Consider the following 23,351-nt stretch of genomic DNA (forward strand, 5'->3'; position numbering starts at 1 on the left):
TACTTCCCTGTTGTGGGCGCGGTTCTATCAGGGTTGGAACCTGTGGGTTTGTTTGCATGAGGTCATAAATGCTGCTGGTCTGACTCATCCTACCACGAGGGATGAATGTTCCCTCGTCCCAGGACAAACACTAACGCCTCTTGAAGACAGCTCTAGTACCCAGTGGTACATAAGGCGAGCAGACGGGTAACGAGTGTAATGAACACTGTTTGTCCTGGGATGCCTCTGTCAAAGGATGTTATCGGGTCAGCACTACATGTTGAACGCAGTGTGTTTAGAGGTTTATCTACAGCCGCTTGGGAAGGAAGAGGACCCCCCCCCCCCTCCTTACTGCAGTAATCATTATTGAGACCCTTAAAGTGGAGCCGCCGCTTAAATGGATTCAGTCCAGAAGGCTCAAGGAGCTGCAATGAAGATACGTACACGAGGCAGGCACAAACAGACACACACGTACATTCAACAGCATACAGGCACACACGAAGCAGGCACAAACAGACACACACAGCAACAAAACAGGCATGCATACATCAGAAACCAGCAGCAGGCAGGGGATTCGGCCTTGAGTGTGTTGCCAGCAGCTTGTTTGATCTGACGGCGTGTTGTCGTTGTGAGAGGAATGCTATGTTGTAACGTAGCGTGTGGGGTGTAACGGTACACAAAAGTCACGGTTCGGTTCGTACCTCGGTTTTTAAGTCACGGTATGGTACGGTTCATAGGGGAAAATTAAAAAAAAAAATGCTTGTTTGTCAACAACAGAGAGTGGCCGTAGATCGGCAGCAATGAAAACACCAATAAACTTGGTTATGGCATTTGCATTTCTGAGTTGCCAGACAGGGGTTGTTGAAATAGTGTCGTGAGCTGGGTTTGCACAACTCCGTTTTTTTTCCACAGCAACAGTGATAGTAACAGCTGGATGGTCCCTTTCAAATGCATGTGCTAGGGATGTGCATTTCTGGCAAAAATACTATTTGATAGTATTCGAATAATATTCGAAAATCGTCAGTCCCCACAGCAGGAAGACCCAAATATGGCGGTGGACATCACCCCACCTGCATATCATGTCACCGAAAGACAAACAAGCTCTGTCGTCTTCTATACACAGATAGCGCGTTAGGGCTTGAATGAGACGTCCTGTTCACGGTGGTCACCACAGAACCCCCTGTAGCGGCTAGGCATTCCAACTATGTTGCGAAACCAGTATAGTTCAAAGAATTAAGTTCCACTTCTTGTATGTGTTTGATCCTTTATTCTTTCTCTTCGTAAACACGTTGGAATACAAACTTGTGCCAGTGACCGAATCTTTAATTGTCGTACGTAAGTGCAGTCAACGGAAATGAATCCCTCCCTAGCTCGCTCTCGCTCTCTCTCTCTCTCCCTCTCTGTCTCTGTAACATACGAACAGGAGAATGCAATCACACATAACCACCATTACTACGGCCAAACCCTCCGTGAACACGGCCACCACCTACAGTGAGAGTGCGGTGTAAAACCACAGGACGTACAGAATGCAGGAGACCCATGTGGCTCCCGCACCCGCTATGATGTTCCAGGAGTCCTTCTGCCTTTTCCTGAAGCATCATGTTAGTGATGGGCTTCATGGTTTGAGGTTTCCCTCCTAATCATAACATGATGACGGCGCGTCATGTGGCTCAGGAGGTAGAGTGGGTTGGCTGCTGGTAACCGGGAAGGTTGGCTGGTAACCGGGAAGGTTGGCTGGTAACCGGGAAGGTTGGCTGGTAACCGGGAAGGTTGGCTGGTAACCGGGAAGGTTGGCTGGTAACCGGGAAGGTTGGCTGGTAACCGGGAAGGTTGGCTGGTAACCGGGAAGGTTGGCTGGTAACCGGGAAGGTTGGCTGGTAACCGGGAAGGTTGGCTGGTAACCGGGAAGGTTGGCTGGTAACCGGGAAGGTTGGCTTGTAACCGGGAAGGTTGGCTGGTAACCGGAAAGGTTGCCAGGTAACCGGGAAGGTTGGCTGGTAACCGGAAAGGTTGCCAGTTCGAGTGTCAAGGTGTCCCTGAGCGAGACACCTCATCCTGACTGCTCCTGACGTGCTGTCTGTCGCCTTGCATGGTTGACAACGCAGCCGGTGTGTGAATGGGTGCATGAATGGGTGAATGTTAGGGAATATTGTGAAGCGCTTTGAGGTGCAACTGGTTAAATAGCGACCATTTACCATGTTTCCTTTGTGATCATAACACTGACACAGGCAGCTGGAGAAAAGCTTATGGAAAACATGGATTCATGTTGGTCGTCATGGTCCTATCATTTAATACGTGGAGATTCAGGTCCTTGGCGCCAGTGGGCGGGGAGGGCTGTGTATCAGAAAGGATATCTATTACAATACAGAATTCAAAAATGCAATCGATAAGGAAAAGTGGATATATCTTCAAACAAGAGGCGGAGGATTAAAAAAGATTGGACACAACACTGCATTGTTTGTTGTGCAATACTGCAGGGTTGAAACTGAGACGATAATCCACAACTTTTCTACCCCATAGTGTTACGGTTGTTCTAAGAACAAATTAAGTTGAATGTCTGCCAGAATGTGTAGCGCCAGACGTTGTGCGCTGTGCCTTGTCCACAGTGCACACCCAGTCTCCTCACCTGGGCAGGGAAACTACAAGGCTGGCTAAAAACTTCAGATGGATTCTTGAGGACTGCGTCTATATTTATCATCCTGTAGACTTTGCATTTTTATATTAATCACCTGGCTGATTTATCTTTCTCTTTATAGGGGTCCTACGAAATCCGTAAGACAATGACGTTCGCCTTCTTAATGATATGAACAAACTCATAACGCATCAATCAACATATATATTGTACAATTTCCAACAGTTGGAAGCAATTCAATATATTCGGTATTCTTTACTTATTTTACATAATATGCACAATCAGAACAGTTTTATTTCACTACGATGGTGCTCATGACGTCTTCTATCTGGCGGCGCTGAATGGCAATCCTGCGGCCCTCGTTGGCATGTCATCTCGGGTCTTTTATCTTGCAGAATGGGCGCTCTCGCCTTCTTTACCGCAAGTCGTTTTCGGACAGGTTGGAGAGGATACACAGACTTGGCAGGCCGATGTAAAGCATTTTTCAGAAACAACACTGCCTCAAAAGGCTATTAGCTTAAGCAACACCAGTAGAGGCATATACTTTTCCCTGTACATTTAAAGGTTGCAAACGTGCAAAAACATAATCATATATTTATGTGGCATTCAGTCCAATGCTTAAAATATATCTGTGGCATTCAGATAGGCCAATGCTGTGGTACAGTGTGTAAAGTAGTGTTTCTTTCTGTTCAATAGATAGAACTTTATCAATCCCCTGTAGGAGATATTTGTTAATGTTTGTCCCTATAAAACAATAATGGTAGAAAATAAATACAAAACAGACTGACTGTACAAAATGTCGACTGAAAAATTAATCGCGGCTGTAACTGGGCACCCGGTGTTGTACGATCCGTGCCTTTTTCATTTCCGAGATCGCAACAAAAAAACTCTGGCCTGGGCGGAGGTGTCACGCGTGGTTGTTTGGTCTGGTGTGTGAGTTAATGAAACGTTTGAGATTATTGTCAAATAGGCGCGATACATGCCTGCTAACCGAGATCCTAGCATATTAATCTTCCTTGCTCTGAATGGGACGATGTCGTTTTCAAATATCGAAAATGAATACGTTTTGCAAAAGAATAATGCGCGCATGATAATGCAATAATAATGCAAATGACTAATGCACGGAACAGACGTGTCACTACGTGGCAGTTTAATTGAGGATAGACAGCTGACAAATGACCATTTAGCAGACACTTTTATCCAAAGCGACTTACAATAAGTACTTTTGTCATAAGAAGTGAAACAATATATCGCTGTCAGTGACAGTGATAATGACAGCTGTGTTGTGTTCAATAGTTAATGAGTGCAACATCCATAGTGATTTTGATAGGGTTAGTGATGATAAGCGGGAGTATTTATGGAAAATATTTGCGATCTAGTACGTTTGTATTTAAGCGGGAATCATTTTCATTTGCTCTCCATGCCACCAATCTATGGAAGTATATCTGTGCCATCGGATTTTGAAAATAAAAAGCCATTGAATTTTAAGCACTGAATATTTATGCATTGAAATAATGCATCTGGATTTTTTACCTCTGAACTTAAAGGTTGGGTATGGGATTTGCGAAACGCCAGCAGATTTAGAAAATACACAACTCAAATGGTCCTACCCCCTCTCCTTCAACGGGACTCTCTAAATCGACGCCACTTGTCCCGGGGTGGGCCTTTACGTCCTACGTCACTCGCTATGGGTGTGCATGTGTGCGCGTAGCCGTTTGTCTCAGGGATCTGTGCACGAACTCCCTTACCCTGCGTTCACACCAAAAGATGCAAAATGTTACCGCGCAGCACGATCCCATTCAAAGTGAATGTAGAGACGCGTTGCTGCTTTGCTAAATCTGATTTGCAGCGCAGCACGCCCGTGCCCCCTGCCGGGCACGGGCGGCGGGCGCGTTCACGTATTTTGCGGCGCGTCAAATGCTGCTCGAGTTGAAATATTTCAACTTTTCGGCAGCAAACGCGTGATGACAGCCAATCAGCGTTCAACAACGTTGCCACTGAGGCGTTGCCACTGAGTGACATGTCGTAACAGCCAATCAGTGTTACTCCCTTGGAGTGACCTAGAGTTCACTACCGTTACATTTATTTAGTAACTCGAAAAAACCCACAAATCAGCATTTTGTAGTGTAGTTGTGTTTACAGTTAAACTAAACTATGAGTATGCTAAAGGGCTAGAATAACAACCCCAAACAAAACCCAGTTGGGTAGCAGGCAGCACCAGCCTTCCAGGCTCCGAATGGTCTCATGAACCCATAAACGAGGGGCATTCCGACGTCTCTCCCTCTTCCACAACAGGTAAAGACATGCAATGCTCGTAATGTCGGCCATGGTTGTGAATGAATTCAGAAGCACCGCGGGCAAAACTTGCCGTGCCGCGAAACTTCCCGCGCTGCAAAACTGCGGCGCAGCAAAACTTTTGCTGCGCGTCAAAACCTTTGCTGCGCCGCAAAACTTGATTTGCTGCGCCGCAAAACTTGATTTGCTGCGCCGCAAAACTTGATTTGCTGCGCCGCAAAACTTCGGCGACAACGCGTTCGGGCAGCAAATGCATCTTTTGGTGTGAACGCAGGGTAACACTACAGGATTACGAGCGTCAGTGTCGTTCGCGATGGAGGGTGGGTGACATTCCTACAGTCTGTGATGATAGGCTATATTTCTACAAATGACTTACTATTACTCAAGGTATCTTAAGTTTCCTACTGGAGTCATCAAAACTTTGGACTTTGTGTAATTTGTAAGAAATATTGTGTTGCAAAAAACACTTTGTGTCTTACCCTTACCGTTACCCTAACCTTAACCCCAGTAACATTTCTTCATCATAAACTACAAGTTACGCAAAATGGCATACAAACATCCAGTCCAATATGAAAGAAAAAAGCTAGCTTCATTAAGGAATCGAACCCCTTATCCCCGCGTTAATGAGTTGTTCTCTGACCACTAACCCATCAGGTCTTAGTACATGTGATTCAAGAGTTAACCACTTGACAATCTTTAAACTTCGGTTGCCTAGAAATTGTAAAGACAGTGATGTGTGTACAATACATTGTGCGCATATCCGTCACTCGCAATGTGTGTGCAGTCCAAAATGAAAGAAAAAACCTTGCATCACTAGGGAATCGAACCCCCAATCATCAGTCTTTAAACGTTGGTCGTTGGTAACTGTAAACAAAGAGATCGCATTTTGTTTAACTGCTAACTAACAAACGGGTTTATGCGTTCACTGAACAAAGATTATGGAAATAAAAGACCACTTTTCCATCCGAAAAATCCTCAGAACCGTTATTACCACCAACCCATAGACACTAAAAGCCAAAACCTTTTTCACATGCACACCCATCGCGAGTGACGGCTACGCACACACATGCACACCCATAGCGAGTGACGTAGGACGTAAAGTCCCGCCCCGGGCGAAGTGGTGATTCAGCCTACGTGCAAACTCACAGCCAGACACAAGAATTCAAGAGCAGCTTTTCCTTTAATGACATGGAAAAGAAAGATTAGAAATCAAATAAAACTGAAACCTATTTTTTGCATGCTTCCATATTGTGTTATAATGCATTGATTATTGCATTGTTCATAGAAAGTCATATTTGTGACAAAGCTTTCTCTCTTATGGACTATTAGATAAGTTAATTCATCTGTTGATGTCTTTAATGATCAACTCTAGGGGTGTGACGAGATCTCGTGCCACGAGATCTCGTGAGATTAAACTTGACGATATTACCCGTCGCGTTAAAAATCTGTCTCGCGAGATTTCTGAGGAAAATACCCGTATTACCGTCGAAGATGCCCCCGCCACTTTTAAATGATTTGTTTGGCAGCATTTTGGGTACCCGGCGGAAATTATGAATGGCAGTAGAGTGACTGATAAGACACGGACAATACCTAGTTGTCAGTGACGTACTTGGTCAGAATCTGTTTGCACTATTTGCACTCTGTATTGATGGAGTAGAACTTTGATTTGGTTTTGCACATAATATTGTTTGCACTTGAAAAAAAAGAGAATTATTTAATTTAATTTATTTTACTTCAACTTTTATAAATTTTAGTTTTAGTTTCAATTTCATGAATGTTAAGAGTTATAATAAAACATTTCAAAATGCATGTGCAACTCGGTTAAATAAAAGTCTGTTGGTCCAGTCATATATTTTGTCATTGTAGTTTTCTTAAAATCTCGTCTCGATCTCGTGAACCGAATATCGTGTCTCGTCTCGTCTCGTGAGCTGAGTGTATCGTCACACCCCTAATCAACTCTAATGATCTTTAAAAAAGTCATTTCGAGTCATCTGTCTCAAGTCTAAGTCAAGTCTCAAGTCACGAAGACCAAGTCAAAGTCAAGTCGAGTCTTTTATCAGTGTTAGTCAAGCAAGGCTCAAGTCCTCAAATTTGCGACTCGAGTCTGACTCGAGTCATGTCATGTGACTCGAGTCCCCCATGTCTGGAATTTACTACTCGTGCCCATCGCTAGTCCAAATGTGGATTAGCTAGTTAGCTAGCTCCAGTAGCTACCGCAGGATAACAACAAACAGAAGCTTGCTCTGGGTCACGAGCTTTGAGTACATGCACGAAGGGGTCATGCGTGGGGAGCGGGGGAGGGGGAGTGCAGTACGACCGTTTGATTGACGTACTTACTGTCCAATGCCACTCGGTGGTTCTGGAAATCATTGGCTGGAGTTTTTCGAGCCCTGCCCGTTCCACAGATGATTGACTTGTTAAATTTTCATGTCAGTACTTTTAACTCAGTGGCTGTAAGTGGGTTATGATAAGGATTTCAAGTAATTTTGCAAAAATTGCCAAAAAAGAAAATTCCATACCCAACCTTTAACTCTTAAATTTTTCAATAAATCATTTTCAGCTTTATTTTTCAATGTTTAAATATTCAAAATCAAATATTCAACATTAAAAAATTCCACTTAAATATTTTCAACGTCCCCAAATTCAACATGCCAAATTCACCTGCAAAATTCAATGTCTGAAATTTCAGTGTTAACATCCGGGGACCCAAGAAAGCAATCGATCCTAGATGCTAGATCACGGTCATCAAGTTACAGATAGCTGTAATGTTTTTTCCTTCGAAAAGTTTTACCTTTTCATCGGTCCGCACGTAGGCTATCTATTATTCACATAGGTATGGACGAATTTAAAGGATACATTGTACATATTTTTTATTCGAAATTCGTCCCAGCCTTTAGACCACAGATACTCTAGGGTCTAAAGCAGATAACCTTGTTATCTGATTACAGTTTAATTCATTTTTCACAACCTACGAGTAGTCACCGTGCCATTCGTTTCAATGGGAATCGCGACAGTCCATACTTTCAACATAAAGTGTACATATTTGTAATTTGAAATTCGTACCAGCCTTTATACAATATACTTGAGTCCACATCTCTGATGGTTGTTGTTGGTCGACTTTAAGGTCTTGGGTATTGTCTATAAGTAGCACCGTTGCCAAGACAAATCCAACAGTGTGTTTTAGTGTTTGGTTCTGGCCCTGTTGTAACGGAGCTCAGAGTCTGTGTGCATTCCTCTGGTCCTCATGTTTTTGCCTCCTGTCAGAAGAAGCCCTTGAGGGACTCTGATCTGGGGAAGCAAAGCTAGACCCAGAACTCAGTCCCCTCTCTGTCTGACCTGGGGACTCGAAGCTAGACCCAGACCTCAGTCCCCTCTCTGACCTGGGGACACGAAGCTAGACCCAGACCTCAGTCCCCTCTCTGACCTGGGGACACGAAGCTAGACCCAGACCTTAGTCCCCTCTCTCACCTGGGGACACAAGGCTAGACCCAGACCTCAGTCCCGTCTCTGACCTGGCGACACAAGGCTAGACCCGTACCTCAGTCCCCTCTCTGACCTGGGGACACGAGGCTAGAAGGGGCCCTCAGTCTCCTCTCTGACCTGGGGACATGAGGCTAGACCCGGCCCTCAGTCCCTTATCGCTCTCTAACCTGGGGACACAAGGCTAGAAGGGGCCCTCAGTCCCTTATCGCTCTCTGACCTGGGGACACGAGGCTAGAAGGGCCCCTCAGTCCCTCCCCTCTCTGTCCTGGGGACACAAGGCTAGAAGGGGCCCTCAGTCCCTTATCACTCTCTGACATGGGGACACAAGGCTAGATGGGGCCCTCAGTCCCCTCTCTGACCTGGGGATACGAGGCTAAACGGGGCCCCCCACGCAGGAGGAGGGGCCCCAGCTCATAGCTTATCCAGAGACCATCATCGCTGTTTTTCTCCAGATGATTGCTCACACAGCAAAATGTATTTATGACTGTACGATGATGAATATACACGATTTTAGTGGTGCAACGGTTCACGGGTTACCTGTGATCCGTACGGATCAACCCTCACGGTTCGGGACGCAAATGATCTGCGGATCGGCTGATAAAAAATAAAAAAAAAGTTGTGCCAGTGATCAGCACATGATTAAAGGACAATTCCGGTATTTAGCCCATTGAGCCCCCTTTCTGGTTTGTCTAGGATGAAATATAGTGGTTGACACACCGAAATGTTGACTATATCTCAGGTATTTGGCTCATTTCGATTCGCCCCTGCCGGCTTCAGAATGTCTGGCTTTGGGCATTCACAAACCTGTCCTTAAAACAACCCTAAATGTTCGTTTTCAGAAATGTGCAACTCACCGAGTGGTTAGTGGTGTTCGTTGATGTTCCTAATCAAGTATCGTAGCGAAATACAGTTTCTGTCGTCTTTTATTTGGCGTTTCGTAAATCCCATTGAAACGGAAACCGAACCGGAGGCGGAATGGGGATGTTGTTTTGTTGTAGTCTTTTCGCTCGGTTCTCCGTGTCAACAGTAGGGCTTGAACCAAGCGAAAAGACTACAACCAGCCCCCCTTTCTGTTTCCGGTCAACGAGCAATGCATTGATTTCTTTCCAACAGAAATCAATGGATTTACAAAATACCAAATAAAACAAGACAGAAACTGCATTTCGCTACCATACTTTATGAAAAAAAAAAAGAAGACGCGGTTGTCTGCATTGCCTTGGGAGAGTGTAGACTCTAAACTCTCCCCAGGCAATGCAGACATCCTGAATTTAAAGTTGTAAATTCAGGTCTGCTGTGCTTCCTTTGCTTCCTTCTGCTTCCTTTGGACACAGTTTTTATTTTATTTTATTTACTATCTTTTTTTGTTGATTGATCCGAAAATGATCCAACCCGTGACTCAAAAACCTTGACATGATCCGAACCGTGAGTTTTGTGATCCGTAGCACCCCTACACACTATTAAGTTCTTTTTATTGCAATTATATTATATTTATTTTTTCTGTTATTGACACAAACAGGTTTAAGTGACGGTAAGAGGACTTACAAGCTTCTAAAAAGGGCCAAGTAGCTTTATAATTTAAAGTTGAAGTGATTTTATATTGAACTTGTTCATTCAGCTATCTTGAATGTCCTGGTTGTATCAGAAGAGCTTGTCTGAGGGGAGGGGATCCCTCCACTGTCGGAGTGTAGGTGTAGGGGGTTGTAATACTGTCCTCTTCTTACTAGAAGAAATGGTTGACCTCCTGTGAAGCTTGTGAACGTAATGATCAAGATGACCTGTTGGAGTCCGTTTGTTTCTTCCTCTCCCTCTGAGCCTGATTTTACAAGTTTGTAGTTCAACTTAATGCATAAAGAGGAAGGCCTATTTATAATAATAATAATAATAATAATAATAATAATTATTTTATTTAAAGGCGCCTTTGCGGAACCCTACGGAACCCGTAAAGGGACATGAAAAAATAAAGTAAACGTTTCTCGTGAGCACGAGAAAGTATGTCGTGGGCACGAGAAAGTATCTTGTGGGCACGAGATAGTATCGTACGCATATCACTGGCAGTGTGTGTGTGTGTGTTTGTGTGTGTACTTTAAATGTGAATAAGTGCTGGTGGATATTCTTGATTTTAGAAGTGAAAAAGGACATAATGGAGTTGCAGAAGGAGGTTGTGTACAGGTGAGGGGGGAGAGAGTCCTGGGGTTTAGTGATATTATTGAGTAGGGAGAACAGTGACTTGGAGTTTCCTTTATTGGCAGTGATTATGCTGGAGTAGTAGTGGGTTTTAGTGCTGGCAATGGAGTCCTTATAGTCTAAGATGTGGCTATGGTACATTTCTTTGTGAATGGTTAGGCCGGTTTTTTTATGGAGCCGTTCAAGTTGCCGACCTTTGGCTTTCATCAGACGAAGGTTGGGGGTGAACCAAGGGGCGGAGACAGAAAGAAACAGATCTGTTTTTCAACGGAGCAAGAGAATTGAGAATATTGTGGAGACGAGTGTTGTAATGAGAGACCAGATCATCAGGGCTGGATAGATTGTGGATGCAATTCAAATATTGAGCAATTGCCGCAAGGCACCAAGGAACCATTAAAGGGAAACTTCACCCGTTTCCATTAAGCTTTGTATCGTTAGAAACCCACTCATATTTTTGAATGGTCGTGCATCCTTCCCTTATTTTCTGGAGAGACTGGAGAGATCCGTATCGATCTCCAACATTTCCTGTTTAAGATGATTTTTGCGTAGAAGTAAATAGGAAGTGTTAGAGGGGAGGATTCTCGTAGGACTACAAGCACAAGGGGGTGGGACCCGCTCTAGATCAGCGGGAGTGGCCAGCGAAGCTGTGCATGTAGTGGTGCATGGTGGGAGTTGTTGTCTTCAATCCACAAGCGCCAAAAAGTCACTTTCTGCATTTTCTCGGTCAAGACGGCACCAAATTAGAATTTTATTTTATTATTCGCCTACATAAAGGACCCAATTTCAATACATATTCATGCCTCCACCGGTGAAATGCTCCTTTAAACCAGGATCATTTCAACCTCTTGGTTATTTCTAAAACCTTTACCACCTTTTCGATGTTCTTCAGCTTAACTTTGCGTGACTCTTCGCCCCATGGTGTGTACGGGCGGAGTTATCACCACATGATCAGTACATGATGTGTACAGGCCTGTTATCAGGCGAAGGAAAGGGCAATCGTGGCGCCAATGAGCTTGACAGATAGCGCTGGTTGTTCCTGGCCGATGGGCGCAATGTGAGGCGATTTCCTTGATAAACTGCTAATTCGAAGCGTCCCTTAAGATAAACGCAACAAGGACGCGCCCAACATTATCTGACTCATTCAGCGACCTCATAAAGGTTACTCACCCTGCCCACGCTCTGGCTTTCGCTAGTTCTCCATTCATAAGTTCCCGCTGATAAGGCTAGTCTATAACATTGAATTCTTAAGAAGACTTCTGGAGTCAAAAAGAATGTGGAACCATAGTCATGGGGAATGCCGCAATCTGTATCAAAGTGCTGTGTATTTTTCTTTTAAAAAGCCACATATTTCCTGGGTTGATGTCAGGGGATTAACCTGTTGCTACATCAGTACAGACATGATTGAATTTATCACTTTCAGGGTTTCATAGTCGACCTTACCCGAACCCAGCTTCTACAGGGTTTTAAGCAGGGTACACCCTCTTCTTTCCTAACCTCCCTAAGGACACCTCCTCCTATCCTAGCCTCCATATGTACACCTCCTCCTCCTAGCCTCCATAAGTACACCTCCTAGGCTCCATAAGTACAACTCCTAGGCTCCATAAGTACAACTCCTAGCCTCCATAAGTACACCTCCTAACCTCCGTAAGTTAAGTACACCTCCTCCTCTCCTAGCTTCCATAAGTACACCCTCTTCCCCTCATAGCCGCCATAAGTACACCCTCTCCCCTCCCAGCCTCTGTTGGCCCATGAGTATACCTCCTCCTCCTCACAAACCAGCCTCATGCCTGGCTCTTGCCTTGTTCAGGTGAGGCCATTGGTTGACTGATGAGCAGCAGCAGACGTCCTTCTCCCATTGAGAATATGACTGCTGGGTCAGCCAGGTGAGAACATGGCAGGGAAACACTCACTCCCAGTGGTCTTTCTGGTTTCTGTTGGTGAGAGGATGTTGCAATAATCCATAGATATTTCAATAATTTACAGATGAAAACAAACACATTTGTGTTTGGGAATGGCTAAACATTGTATTTGCTGTAAGAGTGCACAAGGCGTAAGCATCATCGCATCACATAGTCCAGAAGTTTCAGTCAATGTTCTTTACAAGCAGTTTATTTCATGTTATTAGTCCTTAGATTTTTAGTGCTAGCACTTCTAATACAGGATAGTATTTCCCCATTATTTTAAATGATTATATCTACTTTCAGCACAAAATTTCACAGTGGCATATGCCATTCAGGCCTTTGAACAATATATAGCTGTAAAGAATAAATGTCCAGAGGATGAAGCAGGGACATTGTCTAGAATTCATGAGAGCAGTTACGGTAAAAAGTGACCTTTTAAGTTAAGGTTTAACTAAGCTTAAGTTTTTAAAGCCTCAGAATTTACATATCTATGAAAGCACACTCCTGATATGACTAGGACTTGCCGTCATCTTTAGCTTTAGCTTGAAGGGGATTGCCTGTGACTGTTGGACAGTTGGACAGGGGAAAAGAGAACAGATTTTTGTTTTCCGAGGCAAACGGGGCCACGGTTGTGACGCAAGGAGCTGGTTAATTTATCACCTTAACTCACATCACACACACACGTTTCATGTTCTTGAATGCTTGTATCGGCGGAAGTGGCTGCGTAGGAAACATACACACACACACACCCACACAGCGTTTTTTTATTCAGTCTGTGAATATGCTGCCTCACCACGGAAAATATTGTCTTTGCATGGTATTATTGCGTCATTAAATGAAGATATAAACTTACCATTATACCAGTTTAATAGTCTACATTATACCATTAAAATAATATTTAATATGATTTCCATATTATACTTTACATTTCCATACTCTTCAATTGAATGGCCCACAGTTAGAATGTTTAGAATGGCATTTTGAATTTGTAAGCAAATCTGGATATTTATTGGAATTCCCCATAAATATCTTGACAATAAATCGTTCCATATTGCAGAGGCCTAGCTGGACGTGTCAGAAGTAATGTTTCATGCAAACCACGTCAGCGATTTCTCATCCCTCGCTAATTTTAGCTGTTGTCATGATGCTGTAGTGTGATGAATTGGGCGTTTCTAAATGTGTTCTGCAGTGCCTCTGAAGGGGCTGTAGTATACACACAAGGCTGGGTCTTAAATCCTACAAAGGCTGACATTGCGCTCATTGGGCAGAGCTGCTAATAGCTTGCTGCGGATCAGCACAATTTCATAAGGGGGATTTGGATAATGATCACATGCTCATAAGCAGTGTGTACTACGAGCTGATCCTGCTCGGACTCTTGTGGACGTTCCTAACTCCAGAACCCTGGGCCGTGGTGTTCTCCATGGCTAGGTTTGGGACCCATCAGCGTGCTAAGACCGGAGGCAGGTCTGCTGTCTGTCAGGGCGGCCGGGCGCTGTTGACCGTGTGCTGCACTTTAAATTGCCCAGTAACCTGCTCTGGGATTATACTTGACACTGCTAACACGCCCGAATGGAAATATATGCATTAATCTAAATCCCTAATCCTATCAAGTGAAAACCACAACAAGCTGCCGAGTTGTTTTTGGAGGGCGAGGGGCTCAGTGGCTTAGCATATGAGAACCCCCCGCACCTCAGCCCAGCAAACATGTGCCTGTGACGGAAGGCAAAACATATCTTAGGTCTTCTTCTTCTTCAGTTGTTCCAGAGTAGCATCGAAACCCTTGGAAGGAGCTGGCAGAAAGGCTTTGATCTGCAGACCAGCCTCCAGGCCTGTGGTGTGTTTGTAAGACCTTCTAGATCTGCTGGTTTGGTTTCAGGGACCACTTGGCCACGTTGTTGTTGGCGGGCAATTCTTGAAGGTAAATTAAATGTCGACACTGAGTGTTCCAACCAAATGCATTTCTTGCCTTTGGATTATGACATTTTTACGGTGATCATTTTTGCTTTTCTACATCATCGAGAGGATTCTATAGTTCTCTAGAATGGTTGTCTGCTAAATTAAATCAGAGAGAGGCGTGTGTTTCTCTGTCCGGCGTAATGCTCCTTGATCAATACTCCATACCTCCAGATGGATTCTGTATGAATGTGATGATGAAGACACTCCTTCTGAATTATGTAGGCTTCAATAAAGGAAGAAAAACATTTCTATACTTGTGAAGATATAGACTCATCCTGGTATGTATGGTATGGGTTCACGACACAGTATATCTGTTTATAGAGCAGACAGACCCCAGGACATCAAACACAACTGCAGTTTTACGAGGACCAGCTAACTATAGTTGGTTGCTAAGGAACCAGCTATCGGGATAGGCCTATCTTTATCAAAAATAAAGTACTAATTAAACTATTAAAATAGTTATCTTCTGTTAACTTTCTCTCTATGCCAAGACAACGTTTGCTATTTATTTTTTATTTTTTGTAAAGTGAGAACATTCTTGAGCCTGCCTCCCCATGTCTAGTGAGTTTACCTACCGAATGCCCCGCAGTCATGCATTCTCAGTTACACTGTCAGGGAAGGGTTAATAATTAGGGGACAGTGGAGCTCTTGTGTTCCGATAACCTACAGTCCCAATATTTGCCATGTTTGGTAACTTGTTTGAGTGCACAAACACTCCATTGTGCCCAGTACAATCGACACACACATTCACACAACTCTAACTTCTCAAATACTGTCATTCTTTGATGAGTAGAGAGAGACACATGCGCTTTGATAGCAGCTCGTATAAACATGGTCTATTATGGTAGAGTTAATGATCAATCAGTTCTGTTCGATCGAATTTTGATTTTCACTCTCTCTAAACTGCTGATTTTAATTTCCAGACACTCAGAATTAGTCAGAATTAGCAATTTGTGACACGAGCATCTCTTAACGTCTAATATCCTTAAGCAAGGTGGTATTGGAATAGATAACATTTGTATTAAGAAAATATATATACAGAATATACAGTATGTTAATCCTATAAATTCATCATCTATACACATTCAATGTCATCATTTCTGGATTGACGGTGTGGGCGGCCATCTTGAGAAAGACAGAGCATTCTTTGGCCAGTGTTGTGTCGTCCATACCCTTGAGCACTTAATGACTGTTGCCCGTTAGTAAAGACCCGAGGTTGATGGTTGACCTTGTCTATGTTGAGATGTGAATCAGCCATGATGTTTGGTCACTCACCCCCTCACCAGGAGGACTCGCTAATCCTTCCTTTGCAAGGCATAGGAACCACCCTGTCGATTTTTCCATAAAAAAATCGACAGTTTGGATTCTGTGTTTGCATCCCACTGTGTATGCTCAGAATTTGAAAAGCTATACTGTACGTACGTTCATACAAACGGATCCAAGGTCTTTATTTATATTCAGAAGAAGTGAGCTGCCCTTCCTGCACCGACCAGAGCTTCTTATTCAGAGAACATCTCCATTCCGATGTGGATCTGAGTCCTGAGTCCTGAGCCTCCCAGTGGCCTGTTATCCCGACATCCAACGCAAGGTTTTGTTGGTTGGCGGGAACAATTTGAGAGAGAGACCTAGCGAGGGCGGTTTGTGTGCGCCCACTTGTGTTGGACAAACCAAGATACAGCTCTGGGAGAAGCTAAACACAAGTTTGAAATAGGCCGTGAATGTCTCGCCAGCTCCCCAATTTGGAAATGCATGTCCACTGGATGAGTTACATCTCCAACAGGTCAGCATTAGCCTGGGGTCTGAACTATACAAATCCTTTCACGATTTCACTGTCTCAGGAACGTCAGGTGGCCAGATAATGACACATGTTGTCGGTTGCTCCTGGTACTTCAAGCAACCATTTTAGTCTCTCTCTCTCTGTCCCTCTCTCCCTGTCCCTCTGTCTTTCTCCAGGAGGCTGCGGGAAGGGGGTATTCTGAGAAAGATGCTGGGGTCAGAGCGCGGCGTCGTGGAGGAGTGGCTCTCAGAATTCAAGGTAACCTGTCAAAATTATAATCCAGTGTGAACAATACATTTATTTGAGTGGAGATTTGACAATATGCCAATTTGTCTGTATACGTTACAGCTGTTGTTATAACTGCTGGCTGGCTGCCATACCAATCTGTCCAATGGACTTTCATTGTTGTCAACTATTTATATGAAACCTGTGATGCAGGAGGAAGGGAACTGCAGCATAGACATGATGACACACCAGGAGGAGGGGTGTGTCTGTCTTTGGCTGGGGGGGGTGGGGGGGGGTGGTGGTGTGTGTGTGTGTGTGTGTGTGTGTGTGTGTGTGTGTGCGTGCAATTGTCCACAATGTATATTATCACATCACAACGCACTCCTACTCTTTCCCCTTGAGTGGGGGACTCTTCTGTCTACAGTGACTGGACTGGAGTGTAGTGTGTGTGGAAGGCTGAGGAGGCCTCTGGGACCTCAACCTTCCAGCTGTGTGTTGACTGCAGTGTCGTGATGCTGTTGTCATCCTTTCAGACCTTACCAGAAACCCGCATCCCCAGCTACGCAGGCAGCCTGCACCTGAAGAAGACCCTGGTGCCAGCGCTGTACCGGGTCATCCAAGACCCCAACAATGAGGTGGCACACACAAGCACACATTCATCAACATTCGAACACACACAAACACATTCATACCCATGCACATGCACACACACATCCACATGCACTGTTGGCTCAGGAAAGAGGTTTGTGATTGAGGGGATATCCCGGTCCAGGCCATCCAAGTCCTCTCCGGTGTTTCCATCAACAGTGATTGGCTGATGCTAACCCTATCCTATGCATGGGTTGAGCCAACACGGGAGGGACTCTTGAGTCCGTCATCATTGATTATGTGGCCGTGTCCACATGTGGGCATGTGTGTCTTTGTGTATGTGTGAGTCACTAAACAATGAAGGATGCTTGTAGGCCCTGACTTTATCTGCGAGTCGTGTGACGCCGGTCTGCGTGTCATGTGACGTCGGCCTGCGAGTCATGTGACGCATGGCAGGGGTAAGGGTCAAAGCAAGTTAACGTAACTGCACACAATGAGGTCGGGTTTGTGTATCGCCAAACGTTAAAAACATGCAGACAGACTTTCCATCCAGACGGGGGAGGGGAGGGCAGCATCATGTTGCCTGCATCTCGCCCACTGTCTGCCTATTTCCCCGGCAAACATGTTTCCATGCTCTCCAGTGACTGGATTATTTTAGTCCAAGGGAAAAATAAATAAAAGGTCACAGCGTCTGCGCCGCCAGCCTTTAGGCGCCCAATGAAACGCCACTTCAATTGCTGTCTTGTGTGTTTGTGTCTTGTCCTCTCCCCAAGCTAAATGAGAGTGTGTGCTGTTAATCATCACCGGGTCAACAGTGTTGTGGGCGGCAGTAGCTCAGGAGGTAGAGCGTGTCAGGACCACTTGTCTCGAGTAGAGCTGACATAACAAAGGGAGGCCACGCTGATTATAAAGATGGAACAATTATTTATTTAAAGTGTTAAATGCAAAACCTTATCAGTAAGGGGAAGCCAAACCAAAAGTGTAGTGCATATCAGTAGATGTAATATAAAGCAAAGTGAGGTAAAGATGAGGAGCGAAGCTGCAGCCAGCCCTTCCCCGTCAGGCCATAGCAGTAGTGAGAAAGTCAGAGCCGACGGGAAAGGCGTCTTTTATCTCCAGCTCAATCAGCCCAGTCATTAGCCTGGCACGGCCCATAGAGACAGCTCCCCCTAGTGGCTATAGAAGGAACACGGACACGGAACACGGATAATCATGACACACCAAGCAAGGCAGGTAGAGAGGCACATATAGCACGGAAAAGCTGGGCGTGACAAGCGGGTTGGCTGGTAACCTGAAGGTTGTTGGTTCGATCCCCGGCTCCTCCTAGCTGTGTGTCGAGGTGTCCTTGAGCAAGGCACCTAACCCTGACTGTTAGCTCCAGACGAGCTGGCTGTCGCCTTGCATGGTTGACTCCGCCGTTTGTGTGTGAATGTGTGCGTGAATGGTGAATGTGAGGCAATATTGTAAAGCGCTTTGGGTGGCCAATGGTTAGAAAAGCGCCATATAAATGCAGTCCATTTACATTTATTTATTTGTGTGGGCCGACCCAGTACTGCCTGCTCACCCCCTCAGTCAGACCCCCACCATAATGCTAACTGCTCTCTTGCTCTCTCACTCCATTGCTGTCTGTCTTTCGGTCCCCCTCAATGGCTCTCCTCTGCGTCTCCCCATCTGTTATCTCGCTCTCTTTCCACCCACTCTCCCTCTTCTCCACTTCTTTCACTCTCTCTCACTGACTCCACCTCACTCTCTATCTCTCCCTCCACTCTCCCCCCAATGTGTCTCTATTTATCTTCCTCTCTGATGTACACATAACAGTCATTAGCAGACGGCCTACCTACCACACACACACACACACACACACACACACACACACACACACACACACACACACACACACACACACACACACACACACACCCGTCCACCGTGACGCAGGTCTGTGAACCCACACCAGCATCTGTGTTATGAAGTCAACACAAGTCCCAGCACATTACTGCTGGTCAACTGGAAACTTGAAGTGATGGAGAGTCACTGACTGCTGGTCTACTTGAAACCAGCACTGATGCAGAGTCACTCACTGCTGGAGACGGGGAGGGAGTCAGGGAGGGAGGGAGATGGGGAGGGAGACTGGGTGGGAAGGAGTCGGGAGGGAGGGAGACTGGGAAGGAGGGAGTCGGGGAGGGAGGATGTCTGGGACGGGGACCACACTGGTGGTCTGTACACAATCACAAACTAACTCCTGTGTAAACAATGTGCAGTGGCCTGAGCTCAGTGTCATTCTCCTTCTCATTCATTGCAAACATATTCATTACTATTGCCCCCAGTGACTGACCACACACACACCTTTTACTATGACTTTGGCCTTGCCCTCATTAAACCTCCATGAGCCTCTATATATTGTAATTTCCACACACAGCGTTGACGTTCTTCAATGTACGATCCGTCCCCCCCAGCTGCTGGAGCCCGTGTGCCATCAGCTGTTTGAGCTATACCGGAGCACCGAGGACCGCCTTCGCCGCTTCACCCTGCAGTTCCTGCCCGAGCTGGTCTGGGTGTACCTGCGCGTCACGGCCAGCAGGGACCGCCAGAGCAACGGCTGCATCGAGGCCCTCCTGCTGGGAATGTACAACCTGGTGGGTGCCCCCCCTGGGACCTGGGTCAGAACTCATTGAAAATGCCTTTGTTAAGGAGAAAAGCTGGTCCTCTAAGGGAAGGGGGCCTTTGTTAAAGGTCCCATGGCATGAAATTTTCACTTTATGAGGTTTTCTAACATTAATGAGTTCCCCTAGCCTGCCTATGGTCCCCAAGTAGATAGAAATGGCGTTAGGTGCAAAACGAGCACTAGGTATCCTGCTCTGCCTTTGAAAAAACAAAGCTCAGACACGCCGATTTGGAATTTTCCCCGTATGCCGTCATACAGGGACATGTTACCTCCCCTTCTCTGCTTTGCCCACCCAGAGAATTTTGCCCGCCAATGAGACAATGAGCTATGACTGTTATACACTTTTGCTGTTGGTGTTATGGCGCATAACACGTCGGGTTCTCTGACGTCTCTGGTATTTCAACGACTCGTAGTGGGGGTTCCGATAAGGGGGAGGGGGCTGAGGGTGATGATGGCACTTCGTCATCATCAATAATCCAAGCAGTAAATAGGCTCCTGGGTAGCAATACAGGTAAGGCTGAACGATCAATCAAATTCAAACTGAAATCGCGAAAGGCTGCGATACTGACGCTTACCGTTACTGAAAGATTTTCTTTTACAATTCAATAGTTAAATAAAGATGTTATATCAATTCATCTCAACCCATCGGCCTGGCCTAAAGGAAGGAGCAGTTTATATGTTGACTAATTCCAATGTTGTGTTGGTCATACTAAAGAATGATTTATTGCTTCTTTAGTGAATAATATAGATCATAAGTGTTGCAGTATCCAACAAACATAAAATCAGCAGCCTTTGGACAACTCAACATAAAGACAGACGACGGGTTTTTTGGGGAAAACAATGCTTTATGGTTTCGCTCAAGTGAAGCCAGTACCAGCAACCAAAAAAAAAACCTGTCGGCAGAAAAGGCCTAGGGTATTACCACATAACAGAAGGGGGAAAATGCAAAGGAAAAACCTCCCTTTAACTGCCTGGGATGTTCAGCTTATCTAGCTTCCTTGCCCGACAGCGGACAAAATACAACTATATAGCTACGCTTGCTCTTGCCTTAACGTGCAGAAAGTAACAACCAAGAACAACAAATATGATATTTTAAACAGAATTTACAAAAGGTACAAGTGTGCCAGCGTCTGCTCAGTTGAGAGAGAGAGTTTGAGCCGCCATCTTCCACTTGGCTTTATATGCGTGGGGGCGGCGCCAACAATCAGGGCGAGCCAAACAGCAACCTGCAGCCACAATGCTCCGCCTCCAGGAGATGATTGAAATGATTGAGTGCAGGAGGCAAAAGCAAGACATTAGTGCAAAACAAACAAAAACAGCACAAGACCCAGCACTACCACGTAACACCCCCAACCTTAAAGAAATAAATTGGAGGGTTGCCTTAGGCAAAATTTAAACCAGCGACCAAACATATTTCCCAATGTATACAGGAATGCGTACAAATTTAAATATACTCCTCAACTTCAGCTGACTACTCTGCCGCAGTTCAACTGGAAAGGAAAATAATTTAGAAAAGAAAACAATAAACCCACAATTAATTTACATAATTTTCTACCTGCTACAACATTTTCGCGTCCACGAATGTGCCTTACATTAATATTGAGGGCTTGCAGTATAAGACACCAACGCATTAAACGTTGGTTGTGGTTGCAAATCCGATCCAGAAAGGTTAACGGGTTGGATGTTCCAGGCCGTCGTTACCATGCTGCATGAGTACTGCACCAGCTCCTAGGTCATCTACTGCAAGAACAAAAGGGATGGCAAAGTTAGGAGCAGCGAGCGAAGGAGCTGTTGTAAGCAGCGCCATACCGGAATCGAATGCTAGATGACTCTCCTTGGTCCACAGAAAGGACCTCTTTGAGCTGAGGAGGTCAGTGAGAGGGGTGGCTACTACTGAGAATTTTTTACAGAACGATCTGTAATAGCCAACCATGCCAAGGAAACGTCTTAGCTCACGACGTGTTGTGGGGGCAGGAAAATTGAGAATGGCCTCAACTTTAGAGTGCAGAGGGCGCCCTTCCCCGCCACCAACCACTTTTCCCAAGTACACAACCTTAGCTTGCCCGAATTCACTCTTCGCTAAGTTTACGGTCAGGTTTGCGGCGGACAACCGCTCGAATACCGATTGGAGTTGTTTCACGTGAGAACACCAGGTGGTGCTGTAGACCACCAAATCATCGAGGTACGCCTCACAATTAGAACTGCCTGCAAGAACCTGATTAACTAAGCGTTGGAATAGTAGCTGGGGCATTCCGCATACCAAATGGCATGACCGTGTATTGTAGAAGGCCATCAGGTGTAACGAAGGCAGATATCTCCTTAGCACGTTCGGTCAGCGGAATTTGCCAGTAGCCTTTGAGGAGGTCAATCTTGCTAACGTAAACAGCCGAACCAAGACGATCTATGCAATCGTCCATGCGTGGTAGTGGAAAACTATCCGGCTTGGTTACAGCGTTAACCTTCCTAAAATCCGTGCAAAATCTAGCAGTGCCATCTGATTTTTGGCACGAGGAGGCATGGGGAACTCCATGGGCTGAAACTTGGTTCTGCAATGCCATTGTCTACCATAAACTTGACTTCTTTTTGAAGCTTGGGGCGTTTAAGTGGGTTGGCATGATAAGCGTGTTGTTTAATTGGCCTACTATCCCCAACATCAACATCATGAGTAATAGCTGAGGTACGACCTGGAACATCAGTAAACAAATTCAGATTAGAAGAAAAAGAACAGCTACATCTTCATGCTTTGAATAAGATAATGGTAAAAAAAAAAAAAATCAGATCAGAGAGGATTTCTGAATTTTTCAATCTGCCCTCAACCACCTTAGCAGCCGGGTAATGAACACCCACCTCACCAAGCAGCAACGCGACAGGTCCACGCTGCGTTGGTGCTGAGGTAAAGGGCGCAGCACTAGCTGTGCTGGACAGCGCAACCGCTGAAACGATCCCTTCAACGGGGACCATAACTTTGGCAGCGGCATCTCGCTCACAATAGCGTTTGAGCATGTTGATATGACACACGCGAGATGTCTTCCTCCTGTCTGGTGTGGCTATGACGTAATTAACCTCACCAACACGTCTTTCGACACGATATGGACCGGTGTAGTGCGGTTGAAGAGCGGAGCCGAGAATGGGAAGAAATGCCATGCTTATCACCAGGTTTAAGCTCACGCAGGACAGGTTTTCGATCGTAACGCTGTTTCATACGTTTATGGCTAAAACCAAAGTATTTCTTGGCCAATTCGCAAGCTCGGTGAAGCCTTACACGAATTTTGGACACATAGTCAGACACACTGCGAGGAGGAGATGTGTTCTCGTTCAACATCGATTCTCTGAGCACCTTCACGAGCATGACATCACAGATGATATCTCAACTGTGCGCGGATTTACAACAAGATTAAGAAAATCAATACCAATTCATTGATTTTTAAAATGCTGGATCCCTGGATCTCTGGATTAACACTGGTCTCAGACAGGTATCATTAGGTACTTCATTAGGGTTCAGACTGGGACTACGACCAGGGGAAGTAACCTGACAGCTCCCATCTCCAAACGCCATGCAGCAGAACATGTCAACACACAACCTGGCAACCTGCAGTCCTGACTCCTCTCCTCCCAGTCTGGTAGACTTTACTTCAGGCCTGACTCCTCTCCTCCCAGTCTGGTAGA

General features: G+C 45.3%; 1 protein-coding gene across 3 annotated transcripts in view; it reads left to right on the forward strand.

The window, feature by feature from the left end:
• LOC132449220 (hyccin 2-like) overlaps positions 1-23,351 on the forward strand; it is a 64,383-nt gene that overhangs the window by 12,911 nt on the left and 28,121 nt on the right. For 2 of the 3 annotated variants that reach the window (XM_060040952.1, XM_060040954.1), the window contains exons 2-4: positions 16,384-16,465; positions 16,966-17,067; positions 19,477-19,656. In XM_060040952.1, the coding sequence (XP_059896935.1) occupies positions 16,415-16,465; positions 16,966-17,067; positions 19,477-19,656 (333 nt within the window). In that variant the 5' untranslated portion in view covers positions 16,384-16,414. Of the gene's footprint in view, positions 1-12,300; positions 14,393-16,383; positions 16,466-16,965; positions 17,068-19,476; positions 19,657-23,351 lie in introns of those variants that run through there. The other variant, XM_060040953.1, reaches the window with a different exon arrangement.

The sequence above is a fragment of the Gadus macrocephalus genome, chromosome 20 (genome assembly GCF_031168955.1).
Source record: "Gadus macrocephalus chromosome 20, ASM3116895v1".
NCBI lineage: Eukaryota > Metazoa > Chordata > Actinopteri > Gadiformes > Gadidae > Gadus > Gadus macrocephalus.